General features: G+C 43.6%; 1 protein-coding gene across 2 annotated transcripts in view; it reads left to right on the forward strand.

The window, feature by feature from the left end:
• The first annotated feature begins 9,368 nt into the window (after positions 1-9,368).
• Positions 9,369-17,687, forward strand: part of LOC134071470 (collagen alpha-1(XXVIII) chain-like) — a 39,245-nt gene continuing 30,926 nt past the window's right edge. Inside the window, exons 1-3 of one of the 2 annotated variants that reach the window (XM_062528197.1) lie at positions 9,369-9,585; positions 9,992-10,198; positions 11,136-11,710. In XM_062528197.1, coding sequence (XP_062384181.1) covers positions 10,030-10,198; positions 11,136-11,710 — 744 coding nt within the window. In that variant the 5' untranslated portion in view covers positions 9,369-9,585; positions 9,992-10,029. The remainder of the gene's footprint in view (positions 9,586-9,991; positions 10,199-11,135; positions 11,711-17,687) is intronic. The other variant, XM_062528198.1, reaches the window with a different exon arrangement.

Genomic DNA, 17,687 nt, shown 5'->3' on the forward strand with positions numbered 1-17,687 from the left:
ACCACCAGAGTGGTGTGATTGTTTGTCTGACATACCTCCGTTGTTGTGATGGTTTACCTCTTTGAGAGACGTCCTTTTACTGTACTGTCCTCTCTGTGTGTTTCGAACACAGTTTGACAGCCAGCCTAACTCCTTCAAGAAAACTCACGAGTCAGGATTTAGCCTCCAAGCTCCGGTTTTAATGAATAATGAGTAAAACTGAAAATGATACAATAGTACATGTATTCAGTATTCTATATTTAAGAAATATACTATAAGCTAACACCAGTGAAAAGGCATCCAGCAGTAGCTGATCAGTAAACAGAAGGCAGCATGGAATTATCAAATAAAGATAGAATTATGAGAAACTACCCAATAATTTCACAAAATGTATAATCTACTTTAAGTAAGCAATTATTAAACTTACGGACGATGCTTGTCGAGGGCTTAAACACAAAGGATGTTGAAAGATAACAATTCAGCAAAAACCCAACACACATCTGCTGCTTAACAATATCAAAAATGGTTGTCCTTGTTGCTATGGCTATGGTCATAAATCAAACAATACAGTGGGGCTGTCATAACAACTGCATATCAAAAGGAACCACTAGATGGCACTAAACTGCGTAACTAAAACTATAATTGCCAGAGGCAGAACACTTAGCCTACACTACTTCTGATTTGTGATCAGCAGTTTCCTCGGTGTCTCACCTTTTGGAAGTTAACAAAAAAATGTTAAACTCTTCAGATAATAATGACCAATTAGCCTTTGGCTCAGCCTCTGGTTGACAGTGTGGATGTACAGGCATTCTTTAAATTGTTAAGTGTTAGTCTGAGTTTGTTAAGTCACTTGAAATGGCTCTTGGCCTTGAGCCTTTGAGCCACGTTCGCACTCTTCAACCTCCTTTAGTCAAAGCAGTACTCAGAACAGATCATTGCATTTAACTATTACCAAAGTACTATAAGATTAATTTCATTAGTTTACACCCCTGCTGGAAGTTGTAAGTCAATTAACCTTTGCCAGACCCACTGTCAATCTGAGAAGGGTCGAGGTTAGGTAGCATCAAAAGTCTTGTTACAGTACATCAAGCTCAGTAGGTTATCCAGACATTAATGAACTTTAACGACCTCAGTCAAGACCATAAAAATCCTAGAAAAGTAATGTCAGTGTACAATGTTAGCGCCATTACGGAACAAAACAATATTTTTCCTCTGATGACAGATGATGACCCTTTCACCAATAAAACTTATAATTGTGTCTTTGCTCCCACTCAGGTTAAAGAGGAACTAGGTTTTTTAGCTTGATTTACCCTAACTGAAAAACTTTGCAGTCATTGAAATGGTTATATGTTTTTTTGGGTTGAATGGTGACCATTTCGCTTCCACCTAGTGTCTGTGAGCGGAAAAAACACCCTTGCAACTATGGGCTGGCAAACACAGGATAGTGAACGTGACCACAACTTCAGAGAATACAATTGTCATATGCTTCATTTTTTAAGATTATGAGCTGGTCCTCAGAATATTTTCTCACCCACAGGGGGTCTTTGGAACCGAAAAAAAAGAGAACCCGTGGTTTAGGGGGCTAAGCTGCCAGTCAGTGCCTTGATAAATCATGTAGGAATGTCCAGTGTTCTTCTGGGCATTTGTCTTCCATTTCCCCACGTTCCTTCATCTTGAAGGCCCATTGGCAGAAGGCAGTTTATCTACACACAGGCAACGCTGGGCGCATAGCAGTCCATAACATAGTCAGTGCATTCAGTCTCATAATAAAAACATGGTGTGGCTGGGTCGGTTTCAAAGTCATTTTTTTTTACTCCAGGTAAATTGATTCCAGTCTTCCTACTTCTTGCCGGTTGACTTGTCCTAGAGGGCTCAATTATGCAGACATACCATACCATGCCATTCCATTCCCAGAGAGAATATGAAAAAGTGCTGAAAGAGAGAATATGCCCAGGATGAGAGGGTTTTTTTGTAGACCACATCAATCTGTTCTGAAATAAATCACAGTACACAGCAATGTGGTCACACACAGAAATGCCAGGGTTGGCCATAGGCCCAGACCCAAATTTGTTCTGTGTTCCCGCATGCAAACCCTCTGTTTGTATACACTGAACTATAGTCAACACTGTGCCACACAGTGCCTATGGCTATTGTATTACTGTATGCCATGAATCTTTGGTATGTCTGCAAATTTAGATGATTTTTAAATGCAGTGTTTTTGCATGGTTTAGTGACTATTGGATGCCTTATAATGTGGGTTCACTTTAAGGCATAATATATCTCTAGTTCTCATGTTAATATCAGGTTGAGCTTTGGTCTTATTACACGGGTCTAATTTGCCATGACCTTAGATTTGTGCCTTCTTCTGGCCATTTCTTAGTTACCTCCGCCAAGGAGGTTATGTTTTCATCGGGGTTTATTTGTTTGTCTGTTTGTTTGTTTGTTTGTTTGTTCACAAGATAACTCAAAAAGTTGTGGATGGATTTCGATGAAATTTTCAGGGAAAGTCTAAAATGACCCAAAGAAACCATTACATTTTGGGAGTGATCTGTGTCACTGTCTGGATCCAGGAGGCGGTTATGTTTTCACTTGGCAGGGGGTTTGCGCTCTCTGAGTGCTTTTCTAGTTAGTGTCTCATTTTTTGCAGCTTAGCCGCACACCCATGCAGACTCTCCATCCATCATGCCTAGTGTGCTGGCTGCTCCCTGTGACAAATGCCACGTCACCTCTTGACCTCTGCATTTGACCTTTGCACTTCTTCAAAAGATGACATGTTCTTTGAGGCTGACAGCTACATGTGTTTCCTGTCTATGGTGCGTCTTTTACGGACAATATTTTTCTTCTTTTACAGTTTCTCATTGATGAAGATGCAGTCAAGGAGGTAGCTGTGATGGATTGGAAGACATTTGGAGCTAATCAACGGCCATCCCCTTTGGCCTTTCATATCCAGAGGTCTACAGTGAGAAGCTACACCGGGTCCGCAAGTGAAGTACTCTGTTTGCGGAGTGTAAAAATAGTTTGAGAAGACTTATCGATTTTTTTTGCTATCACATCTGGTGATCCACTGATTACAGTGGAAGCTAACTGTAGCAGTAGATGCACTGTGAACAGAATGGTTCAGCTATGTACCCTATGTAGCCTCCCTGTCAGACTGTCAGTACACCAAGACATGAAATACTGTTTGTGAACCGTAGATCACACGTTCCCATGCATTTTTTAGTGATGAAGACATACAAAATCTCAGGGAGATAATGGGTGCATATGTGCAATTTGGCATGTGGGGAAATACACTGGCTCATGACTTGACCATCAGCCTTTCATCTCAATCGTCTCCACACCAATACATAATCAGTTCAGGTTGTGGGTGACGCCAAGATTGACGAGAAGTGCTACAGTACCTCAGTGTCGGAGAAGTTGTGCCCTAGGTTTGCATGTGTGGTGTAGTCATGAGGTCAATAGGTTATAGGCTGCAGCTAAGATTAACGGGAGTTATTGAGTCAGCATCAGGGAGCGGTTGCGGACACACATCTGTGCTTGTCATGAGGTTAACATGCAGGCAAGGTGTGCTTATAAGGTGGCACCTGTAAAACATTCCTGGCTCAGGGCTGTGATCAGGTGAGCCGAGGTGGATTGACCAGGCGGGGAGTCGGAGTGGTGACGGGAGAGCTGACTGATGCCCTCTTTATTTCCTCAGGGGGTCCACATTCATTCGCACACATTCCCAATTTCGACGAAGTACCAGCTATGCACTTTCACAGGCACACGCACAGAGATGAAGGCGGAGGCATCATGTGCCAGAGGACAGCGGTGCCGTTGACCTTTTGACCTCAAGAGGAGTCTTTTCGCGCATATCCGACCCACCTAACTGGAAATGACTGTGAGTAGAATTTACAGGTTCTCTTCAATGGAACTACTGCTGTCCATATGGTAGCAACATTCTCTCTGTGTCCCATGACAACCTTAAATTACTCTCACTCTCTCTGCATACTGTACACTGTGCAATGTAGCCTAGTTCTAGGCCTACGGGGCACACGTAGCATTAGCCTGGCTATGCAGATGTGCCTGTGATTTTGTGGCGTGTACAGCAGCTGTCACAGGCGTATGTTACGGTCAGGAACAGATTAACCCTCTAAGCGCCACCGTCGAGTTAACTTGACAAGATGCGGTACTGGATAAAACGGCCGAGTTGGTCAAATAGGGCGTCAAATTTCGTTCAAACCCCCTGCCCAAAGCCATCGATATCGAGATATGAGATATCGATGGCTTTGCCCCTGCCACTAGTTGGCAGACATGTCATACTACGTCCCCGACTCAGAATTACGTCATGCTTCTATACAAAATATTCGAGGAAGGGCACTTTAAATCAGTGCGAAATATCAGCTGAGCTAGTTTGCTGTGAGCCATTGTGCCAGAGCGATATTGTGAACGTAAACGATTAATAGCATTAGATTATTGTCTAAACACATCAAAAAAGTTTACCAGGAATGAAGTGTTGGGTCTTCTGTTCACTGACAGTGATTTTGAAGTAAAATATCTGCCTATCTGGCTGACAGGGATTCGTTTATTCACACGCGTCTCTGCCTAGCAAGCAATGCTGCAGCTGGACAACGTAAAGATAAGTCCTACACCAAGCACAAACGTGGATCTTTTGCCCAATGTCAGTGTTAGGAACAGTATTTCACGGGAAGTGTTCATAGGGAAGTTAGCAGACTCTCATCAGACGTGTTAGTTGTGTGGAGAACGAACGTTCTCTGCCTTTTTTATCGCGCTAGCCATTTTGCTCGGTCTTCCATGTGCCTCTCCATAATTGCGAGCACGGTAACGTGATGGAGCCATTGTCCAATACTAATGGGTATGTTGGTATGGAGGTCGAAGTGTCTATAGGACAGCTGTGGGGCAACGTAGCAGCAGTGTGGGGAGTCGTAACGAGAATGACAATAGACGGAGCCATGCTGATTCACTCCACTCGGGAGGCGCGCGTGCAGACCTACAGGCTGTCGTCAGACAAAATAGGCTACAGGTGTAGGCAGTGTGGGGTGGGTTTTTATGTTATGCCTTGCAATGAGAAGAAGGCCTATCATGAAACAGTTAGCAGACCCTCATCAGACGTGTCAGTTGTGTGTGGAGAACGAAAGTGGCGTCGGGGCACTGTGTTTTTATCGCGCTAGCAATATGCTCCCTCAACAGTGACAGCGCCTCTCCATAATCGCGAGGACAGTAACGTAGTGGAGCCATTGTCCAATATCAATAGATGTGTTAGATGAGGTTGACATGTCCATATGAGAGCTAGGAGAAACGTAGAGGCAGTGTGGGGAGTCGCAACGTGAATGACAATAGACGGAGCCATGCGAGTGCTCTCCACTTGGCCGGCGCGCGTGGCAGATGTAAAAGCTGCCGTCAGACAAAATGGGCTGCAGGTGTAGGCAGTGTGGAGTGGGTTTTTATGTTATGCCTTGCAATGAGTACCATGAAACACTACAAGAAGTGTCACCTGGATGAATAGGGATTCATTATCTTTACAGCAAAAAGCCTGCCACAGAAATGTGCATTCCCATCATATCTTGCCATTTATTGTTTATTATTTACACTATTGATTTACTATTTCCCTGACCGTTCAGTATGGCACAATGTGTGTTCTTTCTGTGTGTTCATGTCCTTTTGATGTGTATGTCTGTCAAAGAAAACAAAACAAAAAAAACCTCACACAAACAAAACAAAGTGGCAGATCTAAAGGCCATAGTCAGACAAAATACAGGTGTAGGCAGTGTGTGGTGGGCCTATGTGTTGTGCCTTGCAATTAGAGGTACCACACCATGAAACACTACAAGAAGTGTCACCTGGATGAATAGGGATTCATTATCTCTATGGAAAAAGGCCTGCTACATAAATTCGCAGCGTCATCATCATTCCCGTCATCTTGCTATTAGGAGCCTATGATGATTTACTATTTCCCTGACCATTCAGTATAGTACAGTGTTTGTTCTTTTTGCATTTTCATGTCCTGGTGATGTGTATGTCTGTCAGCAAAAATATGAATAATAATAATATTAATATCTTTATAATAATATAAAATAAATCATGAAAATTAAAAAATCTGGATGGCCGCCATCATATGATGTCATTATGACGTCATAATATGCAAATTAGTTGGATACATTTAAGCCCTACATAAACTTTGGGCCATCCTTAATATTTCTATTATTTACAGAAAGTCTCTATCTCTTATCACTTTTAAGTTAAAGCCTTTTGAAATGATTATGTCAAAATTGAACGTTTTAGGAAAAAGGCGTTTGGCATCCAATACCTGGATTTGAGATCTAAGCGTTGCATGCCATTATATAGTTTCCAATACAGGATGGAATTTTTCAAGATCAAAGTGTCCAACTAAGTGATATTCTTGTGTATGAACTGTAGCTGTTGTGTGGTATCAGAAGCATGTCAGGTAGCGTAAGGTGCCAATACTAAGGCCCAGCTTTAGATGCAGATGAATAAGTATATCTGCACGGTCCTTATAAAAAAGGAATGTCACCTATGCTATTGGACTATCAGTCTCAAGACATAGAAAATATGGGGGGGGGGGGGGTTTAACAGCCTGAGGAAAGCTTAGATATACTGAAATTATTGAATGTGATAATTCAAATGCGTGTAATACTTCATCCAACTGCCTCCAGCTACAGTATGCTAATTGAAATCATTCAACATTACTAAACACATTTGACAGTGTAGACTAGCTGTTCGATTTTGCCCAAAAATAAAATCTTGATTTTCTTCTCTCAAAATACGATCTTTGATTATGATTCCGATTACGATTATTTTGTGAAATGACAAAATTCAAGACATTATTTCAATTATGCTGTTTTTTATTGAACTTTTTGCAAATAATTTCCCCATTGGGATTTAAGTGCAAATCTTGCTCTTTTTAAGATTAATTAATATTATATATATTAATATGTTATCACTTAAATATTAAAACATATTATTGAATTTTTGCCACAAAATGTAACACTTGCAAGCATAAGTACAGTAATTACCCTAGTTAAAGTGAAAAATCGATGTTACAATTTCACATTTTGAACATTGTCCTAAATACATAATTGTGATTATGATTTCAAATCGATTAATTGCACAGCCCTAGTGTGGACACATCTCCATAGATTGCTTTGGCTGTGCATTCTCTCTCTTATAGCTGCAAGTCTGCCGCCTGCAACTTACTAATAGTGAGGGATGACCTCCTTTTTCCGTGCCGATATGCTTGTACTACAGAGGTGAGGCGTTTCCCTGTGCGCACAGCCTGACTATATATTAGCATGTCAGAACGCAGTGGTCCCACGCTGATATGGAGAGAGAGAGAGAGAGAGAGAGAGAGAGAGAGAGAGAGAGAGAGAGAGAGAGGGAGAGAGAGAGGAGGGATCAGAAGCAGATTTGAACGATCCCATCCCTCATGAAAGCATTTCTGAATGACAGCTCACCTTTCCTTGCTTTTTGCCCTTGGGGTCTGGATTTAACGAATGGGAGGAGTGGTGGGGGCGGGAGCAAGGCTGCCACTTTCTCTGCCAGCTGCTTGTGCAGGAAATAGTGATCGCCAGCGGTAATTCATAGCTGCAACGTTACTCAAAGTCACCCGTGACTGTGTGATTTTTTATGACGTGATATGATCTTTGCATTCATCAATTTCCATCTCACTCTTATCTTTATCACCCTTTCATTGACCTTCTTTCAGTCTCAAAATGAAATCCCTCTCTCTCTCTCTCTCTCTCTCTCTCTCTCTCTCTCTCTCTCTGTGTGTGTGTGTGTGTGTGTGTGTGTGTGTGTGTGTATCTCTTCATATATATATATATATATGAATAGCTCTTTTCCAAAGCACTATAAATCCAAAACATTCAAAACATCCAAGTCATGTAATTACTCACACTGCAATTACTTCTGCAAACAACATTAGATATACATTAAAGTGTAAAATGGTGTATACAGCGTAGTGGAAAAAAGGTCCTCATATATATAAATTCTGATTAAACTCCTGTATAGATGTCTTTGTATTGTAGTTTGTAGTTTTTGTATATGTAATTGCTCACACTGAAATTACTTGGAAAGCAACATTAAAAATGCATTTAAATTCTGATTAAACTCCTGTATACGTAATTTAGATATTTTTGCCCTTGTGGATCCAAAGTTGAGAGTGACCTTTTGAAGATGTCACCTGAGAGAGAGCTCCAGCTCCTGATGCAGCCACGGCAGAGGGACTGTGTGTGTGTGTGTGTGTGTGTGTGTGTGTGTGTGTGTGTGTGTGTGTGTGTGTGTGTGTGTGTGTGTGTGTGTGTGTGTGTGTGTGTGTGTGTGTGTGTGTGTGTGTGTGTGTGTGTGTGTGTGTGTGTGGAGGTATGCCTGGCCTGAAGGCATCAGTAGCTCATGCTGCTGCTGAACTGTTCTCTTCTCCCTCATGTTCTGTCCTTGTTTTCCCTCCAGTACATCTCTCTTCATCACCGCACACTCTTTCTGTCTCTTAACTTACTTGTCAGCCAAAATGGTCTTTCTGTCTCTGTCTCTGTGTCTCCTTTCCACACACACCATTTTTTTATGCAAATTCTCTCTCTTCTTCATGTACAGTACACACACACACACACACACACTTTTTTTGCTGTCACTCTCTCTTAGCACCCCTCTTTTCCGTCTTCCACTCCACCTCTCTCTCTGTCTGTCTCCCTTCCTCTTTTCATCTTTTTCTTTGTTTCTCTTACCCCCTCTGTTTCCCTCCCTTTCTCTATCTCTCTCTCCCTCTCCCTGTCTCTCTCTCTGTCTCTCTCTCTGTCCTTCTACCACCCTCTCTCTCTCTCTCTCTCTCTCTCTGTCGTCCATGCATGTGAATGCATGGCACGCTGCCCTGGCCAGGTGTGGTCCTGGGTGTGGAGCTTCTGTTGCTTCTGGGGGTAACTAAAGAAACGGAGACGCTGCTTAACAACATAAACTCACTCACCTCACCTTTCCTATTAAGCTCATGTAGGAACACTGAATGAACGAACCCCATGCGAATCCAACTGGTCACACTGTACAAGCGGACCACTTGCTTTAGCCCTCTTTCTTGAGGGTCACAAGTTTGAATGTTTCGCCAAAGTCATCAAAGTTTCTCCAGAAAATCATATGTTCTTTCTCTGCATAAGCAAAACGTATAAGTGGATGCATAAGTATTGCATCTCATTCAGTTCAGAGTTCCTCATTGGACCCTCTTCATACAGGCAGTCCTATGAGGTTACAGTTTCTCATTTTGCCCCACCTCCTTAAGACGATCCAGCCAATAAATGGCCAGGGGGACTGGCTGACTGACACCTGTGGAGGATGGCAGCTGGCACATCTGACTCTGAATTAACTGCAGACCTCTGTCTCTGTCTCTCGTACTCTCTCTCTCCACCTCTATGCTTGATTCCTCATGTTACTAGTCTTTGTCACTGCTTGTTGCATGGTGCATAATATGGTTTGAGCCTCAGGATCTCTGCCTAAGCGCCTGCCTCTCTGTCTGGATTGCTCTGCTAGATTCAGCACTTTTCTGGTGTTGTGGACTGAGGATCTGTTTGAACACTGTAGCAGACTCAGACTCTGCTGCAACTCTTGTTAGTAAGTCTGGTCCTTCTCTCTGTATTCATTTAAGTGTTTATTTGCCATCTGTGAACGTTTGGAATGCCACTTCAATTGTCTTGGATTTAAAAGAAACAAAAGGATGTAAAAGAAACAAAGGGAGTGTTTGTGTATCACTGTGTGTGTGTGTGTGTGTGTGTGTGTGTGTGTGTGTGTGTGTGTGTGTGTGTGTGTGTGTGTGTGTGTGTGTGTGTGTTTGTGTGTATGTGAGAGAGAGAGAAAGAGAGATAACCAGAGATTGTGTTATATGTTTGTATGTGTGTGTGTGTGACAAAAAAACACAGAATAAGAAATCCACACAGACAGATGTTTTGCTTTATTCGTTTGGTTTGTTTGGTCGTCCGTTAAGTCCGTCTCTAAGTCGTTCCATCTGTGTGGTGACTAGAGTCTGCTCTGGGTGAATGCCCCTGTATTAGGGACAGCATGCACTGGTCACTGCTCCCCCTGCTCCTGCTCTGTGGACTCCACTGCCTGGAGGCTCAGCGGCAGGACGACTACGATGAGGACTACGAGGAAGAAGTGGACATCAGGCCGAGAAAGAGGACCAACGGCAAGACATTGACGACCAACCTCATCCCCAAAAATGGTCAAAGTAAGCATCACTAATTTCTCAGTGTATATGTGTGTGTGTGTGTGTGGTGTGTGTGTGTGTGTGTGTGTGTGTGTGTGTGTGTGAGAGAGAGAGAGAGAGACAGAGAGAGAGAGAGAATGGATGGAAGAGTGGAATGTGTCCAACAAAGCTTTATTCAGACAGTGGGACACTAACAGCCTTGTCAGAGCATGCAGTTGACATGCTTCGATTGATAAGTCAATCCAGTAAAACCTAAAGATAAAAAAAAGAAAAAAACGCTAAAATGCTGTCAGATAATATCTATCGCCATGATGGGAACATGGAATTTTTCAACACCATGGAAAATTATGAGGATGGCCAAGAGACTGAACTCTGATCTTATCTAACTGTGTACATATGGAGTATGGATCTCCTGTCTCGATGTGCTTCTCCCAGCCTGCCGGAGGGCCTCTGTTCTTGGGTTCTGTGCCATGCCTGTCCTCAGGCTAGTTCCCTATCTGTCATAATCCTGTTGGAAACATGAGTGTGATTTATGCGTCTCTGTGATAGGGCTATCTGTGTGACCTCCTTTCAGTGGTGGCAAGAAAAAAGGAACTTTTTATTTTTATGGAAAATTGGGATGAAAAAACTGTTTAAGGCCTGTCTAAATGTTTAAGGCCTGTTTGACAAGTTTGGAATAAGGACACTTGCATCTACATCTAGTCTTTAACAGCACACCGAATAGTATTGTGATGATATTATGATGCAGGTAAACACACATCTGGTTAGAGTGATCAGGGATTAGAGTGATCAGGGTCCAGCAGAAATACAAATACTAATTCCTAATATGCGTTAAAGTGAAGAAGTATTATTAGTTCATATGACTAATATGTATTCTTCATCCTCTCTCTCTCTCTCTCTCTCTCTCTCTCTCTCTCTCTCTCTCTCTCTCTCTCTCTCTCTCTTGTGTCCACCTAAGACCCGCTGGCAGAGGACTGTAGTCTGGAGTTGGCGTTTGTGGTGGACAGCTCGGAGAGCGCCAAGGACAACCACGCTCAGGAGAAGCAGTTTGTCATCGACGTGGTGGAGCGCCTGCAGGGCGTGCGCCTCCAGACGGGTCAGAGCCTCCGCTCGCGCACGGCCGTCCTGCAGTACAGCAGCCGCTCCTTCACCGAGCAGACCTTCGGGCAGTGGCAGGGCGTGGCCAACTTCAGGGCGCGCGTCCAGGAGCTGCGCTACATCGGCCAGGGGACGTACGCCACCTACGCCATCACCAACCTCACCCACCTGTACATGCACGAGTCCGGCCTGGGGGCGGTCAAGGTGGCCGTGTTCCTGACCGACGGCGAGTTCCACCCGCGCAACCCGGACATCTTCTCGGCCATGGCCGACGCCAAGAACCAGGGCGTGCGCTTCTTCATGGTGGGCATCACGCCGGCCGCCAACGCGCCGGGCAACGTCCAGCAGCTGCGCCTGATGGCCAGCCCGCCCGCCTCACGCTTCCTGTACAACATGCAGGACAGGGAGATCTTGGAGAAGATTGTCAAGGAGATTGTAAGTCCACCTAATTGTTTGCATAATAAGATGGCATCTTATTCCTCATAAAAGTCAATATTGTTAGATTATAGTTATACTGTAGATATGGCTATATACTGTATATAATGGTTTGAGCTATTAGGCTAACGTAAATAGAACCATTACATCTCTAGGTATGGTGAAGGGTATGTTATGATGTGGGGCTATTTTAATTCCAAAGGCTAAGGGAACTTTATCAGAATGCATAGAATCCTGAATCCATGAAATAACTGGCCTTTAAAATACAAATGTCCCTGCCTCTATGGGAATTTAACATGGGGCATTCCTTACTAATGTCCCCTGTATTTTAAGGAAAAACATTTATTTCTTTGCAAAGGTTGGATTTTTCTTTTTAAAAAGATTCCTCTTTTTAGTCGATTTAAACGAGAAGAAAGCTGGGAACTTTAGCATGGGTTCCTAAACTTATGCACACCAGTGGATACAGTCTCACAGGGCTAAAACATTGCCATGATGAGTTGCCTCTGACAGAGGTCTTTCATTCATCTGAGAGCGATTGCATGGCACAAGCATCTGCCAGACTTCTGGCATGTTCTCCCCAGTTCTGGTAAACAGCCTGTAAGCCAGTGGTGTGCGTTTTAAAAACAGCCCGAAGCCACCATCAGTCTGCTGCCGTATCTACGGAAACAGTGAAGCATAGCACCACGCGAGGTGAAATGTGTGTCGAGTTCTTCTCCATCTTCTGGTGCCTCTGTCTCTCAGCTGCACAGGGGCAGGTCATTTCACATCCTCTAAAGTGCTGTTAGGCAATCGGAATGTGTTACCCTTTTTGCCTGTTGTCACTACTGTCAAAAAATGCTCGGACCCCCCTTTTCTAAAAGGTCCTTTTGAGTTACGAATACTTGTCTGGTCAAATGGAGAATGATGTGGGTGGACCGACGTTTAAGAATTCTCTGATATTACATCGAGTCATGGAAGGGTGTGTGGTAATTTTTCTCAGATTTATGATGCTAGTTTGGGTGTCAGTTGTTGAGATGTGTGTGTCCCAATGCAGACTTGTCTGTCAACGCTCTACGAGTGTGTGTGTGATTCTCCTGTCAGCACCTTGGCCTGCCTCCGCGGTTTGTCTGCGTCTGGATGGGGGGGGACAGAAGGGCTATTAAAGTGTCGTTGTGAGTGTGTCCTAAACAGCTGTGTCTGTCTGCGGGCATCTGTGGGTTTTTTTTTTGGGTGGCCCAGGGGAAAGGGTCTATCACCACCTCTCATAGGTGGAATCCACCAGGGAAAACTACATGACAATTTACCTAATATATGCAGCACTGAAATCAGCCCTGTGGTATGTGTATACGGAAGGGTAACTACTGTATGATAGAAGCAACCACTAGAACATCAGTGGTCAAAGCATCCCTCCTTAAGGGGAGTCAGAGGTCACAGAGTGTCATTACAGCCGCTGAAAATGTCAGTCGGTGACCACTAGAACACCAATGGACTAGTTGTGAGAATCCTCTGCAGACCAAAGATCAATGCAGACTACAGTAATTCTAAAGGATCTGAGGTGGCAATGGAAACAAGAGGGGCCCTAGCCTCAGGTTTCGGAGCCTTGCTAACTACATTCCTTTTGCACCTGAGAACGTAGTCCCTGACGTCCCTTTCAAGCGTGTCCCAGTAAAACCTCTGTCCCTTAAGGGTCTGTCACCACCTCTCTCAAATCCACCAGGGGAGACTACATGACAATTTCCCCATGTGGCACTGAAATCAGCCCTGTGGTGCTTGTGCAGGGAAGGCTATCTACTCACTTGTCCTATGTCAGGAGGCATGTCATGTTGTTTCAGTTGTGTATTTGTGTGTGTGTGCGTGTGTATGCGCAAGCACCTATCCATCACACACCACGTGGCCCAGATAAACAAACACGGCCTCATTTGGAGCATCTGGACTGGCCGGCCAGGGCCTCTGACCCTCACACTCTGGCTGATTTACTCAAAGGCTTCCTCTCCTCTCATCTCATATTATCATAAAGAGATGGCTGGAGGCTCCGGCATGTTAAGGTGTCAAGGGATCCATGAAGGTTGATATTTCCCATGGGAGACGCCATATCAAGGAGTGTGTGCGTGTGTGTGTGTGTGTGGGTTTGGGGAGGGGTAGGGCGGAGGGTTGGGGGGGTGGCATTTTAGGTGGAGTCACGATCATTCCTGGAGAGAGTAACATCTGTTTTTCATTGACACCTTTATTCTTGTATTTTCTTCTTTTTTTGTCTTTTTATTTCCCATTTTCCTCTCCTTCCTATCTTCTTGTCCTTTTTTCTTCTTCTTCTTCTTTTTCTTCTTCTTCTTCTTTTTCTTCTTCTTCTTCTTCTCCACTTTCTTCTTCTTTTTCTCTGTCTCGTTCTTTGGCTATGAAAGCTGGGAAGCGGCAGGAGATCGCAGCATGACCCTACACGCTCACCGAATAGCTGAATACGCTTTGTTCGCACACACTGTGCCATACTACTTGACATCTCCTGGGCCGCTGTTTGTTGACGCAGATGTTTGACATCAGGACATGAAACAGCACAGAGGGCTGAAGCAGGAGGGACATGGTTAGCCCTGACGTTTTTGAAAATCTCCTTATCATAGGGGGGCCTTAGCACCCCAGAGTGTTGGAGACCACAGGAGGCTGCTGAAGACCTGTGTAGCACAGACAAGCGTGCCAGTTTTAGAGCTGTGATTTACAGTAGTCTTCCGTGTAAGCCTATATAGATCATCTGAGCAAGGTTAAGAGTGGAAACAAACCTGGCCTAGATTCAGCAAACCCTTATCAGAGTCTGTCTGTCCAGTTGGCACCAGTTTGCTAATACTGCTACTATTACGTTTCGTGTCAAATCAAATTAGGCTGTTGCCACATTTTGTTCAAACCCTGCCTGTATCAAGAATGGGTCCTAAAACCAAGGCCTGTAAAATATTTCTGCTCAAATCAAATGTCCTCATATTACTTCCAGCCCTTGAAATGACTTGTTCTCAGTATGACTGAACCATTAAAAGTTATAGCACTCTCATTGATATTTTTACAAGGCCCTAGATTGGGGAAAAAGTGCAAAAGGAGTGACATTAAGGGTAGTATAAACTTCCTTTTGTACACGTTTTATCAATCATTATTTTTTTCTTCACATACTATATTTCATTAATGTTGTACCAATATTTGAGCTCTCCACATATAATGGGCTTTATATGTTTAAGGATTAAACAAGGGGATTTTTGTCATTTTCATAGGATTAAAATGGTATGTGGGGTAGCTAGCAGGCACTTGAACAACTACAGTATGTGGAAGTAACTCAGCATATGGGCATTTAGTGTACAAATGGCGGTGTTGTACCATATTCAAATCAAATTTGTGTTTGTGTTCCTATTAGCTACTCCACATACCATTTTAGTCCTATGAACAATACAAAAAATGCAATCACATTGTGTTTTGTCCTTTGCATGTGCATTTGTTGCAGATACCTCAAATAATGGCTCAACATCACTTAAAGTGTTATATTGGCAGACAAAATAATGATTGATGTGGATACAAAATCACAGTTATTGAGTAAATAATATTGAGTTTACAAGATCCTCAGTATCACCAGTTTTGCCCTTTTTTCATATCTAGGGCATTACTGTGTATAAAACTAATGGGCATGAAGTACAAACTTGAATGCCCAAACATGGCCTCCAAAATAAGGCATTTTTCAGATGTATCTTTTTAATTCAATTGAATTTACATTTATATAAATATCAGGTAGATAGACGTTGAGCAAAATCTGAGACGGTGCAGCAACCATTTTCCTGGATTGAACCTATTGCAAAGAGGATTGACTGAAACATGTGTTGGTATTGTGGGTATTTGTGAGTGCCCACATCAAGGGTTTCTGGTTATGTTGCTGACTGGATCATAAATGACCAAAATAATGACGAGGAGTGACCAAAGAATTTGCTGGTACTTGTCGGTATTTGTTGGTGCCCGCATCAAGGGCTTGCAGTTTGTCTGGTGATGTTGATCGGATTTCAAACAGCCACAACAATGAAGAGGAATGACCGAAGAATTTGTTGCTATTTGTCAAGAACCCATCATGGTAGAAAATCCATCATGAGTGTGAAGGGGATGGGTCTGGGATGCGAGACACCACTGTTAAGTCTTCTGGAGGTATCATGGGGCTAACTCAGCGAAACACAGAAGGGAGAAAGTGCCTGCTTGATAATCTCAATGAAATGCTCTCGAAGGCTGTTGACAGCTTAGTACTTAAGTTGTAGACAATCTACGTATTTTAGATGAGCATCAAATCCTTGTAGGATTAAACAGGACACGCACACGACATACCACACATGAACTACCCCTGCAATTTCAAACCATCCAGCTGCACTTACATGGGGGTTTTTTTGCACAAAAGCCCTTAAAAGAGTCAGTGGGCGGCTTGGCCATTATGCAATTAAAGTCATTATGACACAAGGCCCTTTGTAGTGTCTTTAAATGTTTAACATGGATGCCCTTGATGGCCAGAAACTTGTTTTCGATCAACAATGGACCTTTCTTTGGGTCCTGTGTTCACAGGAAGTAGAGAGATGTGTTTCTCTTTGGATACTAGGCGTGAGAGATGGTTGGCAGAGAGACGTCTGGACTGTGGAAGCATCTGCATGTCATCAGCCCTTTGTATCCATACGAGAGCAAGTTTATTCACAACATGCTATGGTCTAGACAACTTACCCCCAGGCGCGCGCACACACACACACACACACACACACACATACTCACACATACTTATAGTGAGAATGGACAGATCAAACGTTCTGGAATTTAACACTTTCATATGGCTTCTATTTTTCTGTTGAGACACTGAACATTGCATTTAGTAGCTACTAGCAAGACTACTACACCACTACACTGGCCTATGACACTTGTCTACAATACACTGCCACACCTAACCAGCCTGGTATTCAGACACTGTACTGTATACAGTAGATGGGTGGGAAGCACTCAACATGCCAGTTTCAGTTGCTGAGCAGGAGCAAAGAGGTTGTTGAATCCTAAGCTGGCTAAATGTGCATTCCTTAACCTGTCTGATCCCGGAGGCCACGAGGTCCAGCTTGGACTTTTTGCAAGTGCTGTGTGTGTGATTTCACACACAAGACTATGCAGATCATTTATGGTTATGCTCGTCTGCTTCTTTCTTTCCATCTTTCTTTCTTTTTTCCTTCCATCTTTCCATGACCATGGATGCCAAGGTGAGACAGGTCTGAAACAAGGGGCAACTTCAATATTTCACACAACTTGTATCTTATGGTTTGAGAGGACGGGGAGGGAGGGGGGGGGGGGATTACTCTAAAGTTACCCTCAATTTGATTTCATTCAAACTCATTCCAACACAAGGAGAGATACTGGAGCCTGCGAGAACCACCAACTCAGTAACCATGACTCTTTGAGCATGGGAACTCCAACTCTTCTCTGGTGGCTCACAAAGCCAAATGAGGGTAGCCCATTGTCCATTCTCTGAATCAGCCACGCCAATGACCAGAGAGTACCAGATGCTTCATCAGAAGAGATGGTCAATGCACGACACTGATACTGGCATGTATATACTGTTGAGAAACAAATGTGACCTTTCACCCTGCCAGGGATAGAGTGACTCTTCCCTGTCCTTTTGCCATTGCACACAGTAGGAATGTGAAATGTCAGATTCCAGGAAAAAATCTCTTTTTCGATGCCCTAAATACCGAACCGGTCAGAGAAAATGACTCCCCCGTCACTTGGTAATTCCCATCCAACCACTCAGTTGGCCGTGTATGTGAAAAGAGTGCATAGTGCTTCCCGTGGACTCTCTATCCGAGCCGATGCTTGTGAGGAATTAACAGTATGCGTTCCGTAACGCAACACAGAACTGTTTGCAAAATTGGAGTATGCCGTCAGCTCGGCGGTCTCGTTTAAAAGGAGCTGAGATGGAACGTATGATTCTGGACCCGTGGGACGCGTCTGTGGACTCACCCACCCC

The sequence above is a fragment of the Sardina pilchardus genome, chromosome 23 (genome assembly GCF_963854185.1).
Source record: "Sardina pilchardus chromosome 23, fSarPil1.1, whole genome shotgun sequence".
NCBI lineage: Eukaryota > Metazoa > Chordata > Actinopteri > Clupeiformes > Clupeidae > Sardina > Sardina pilchardus.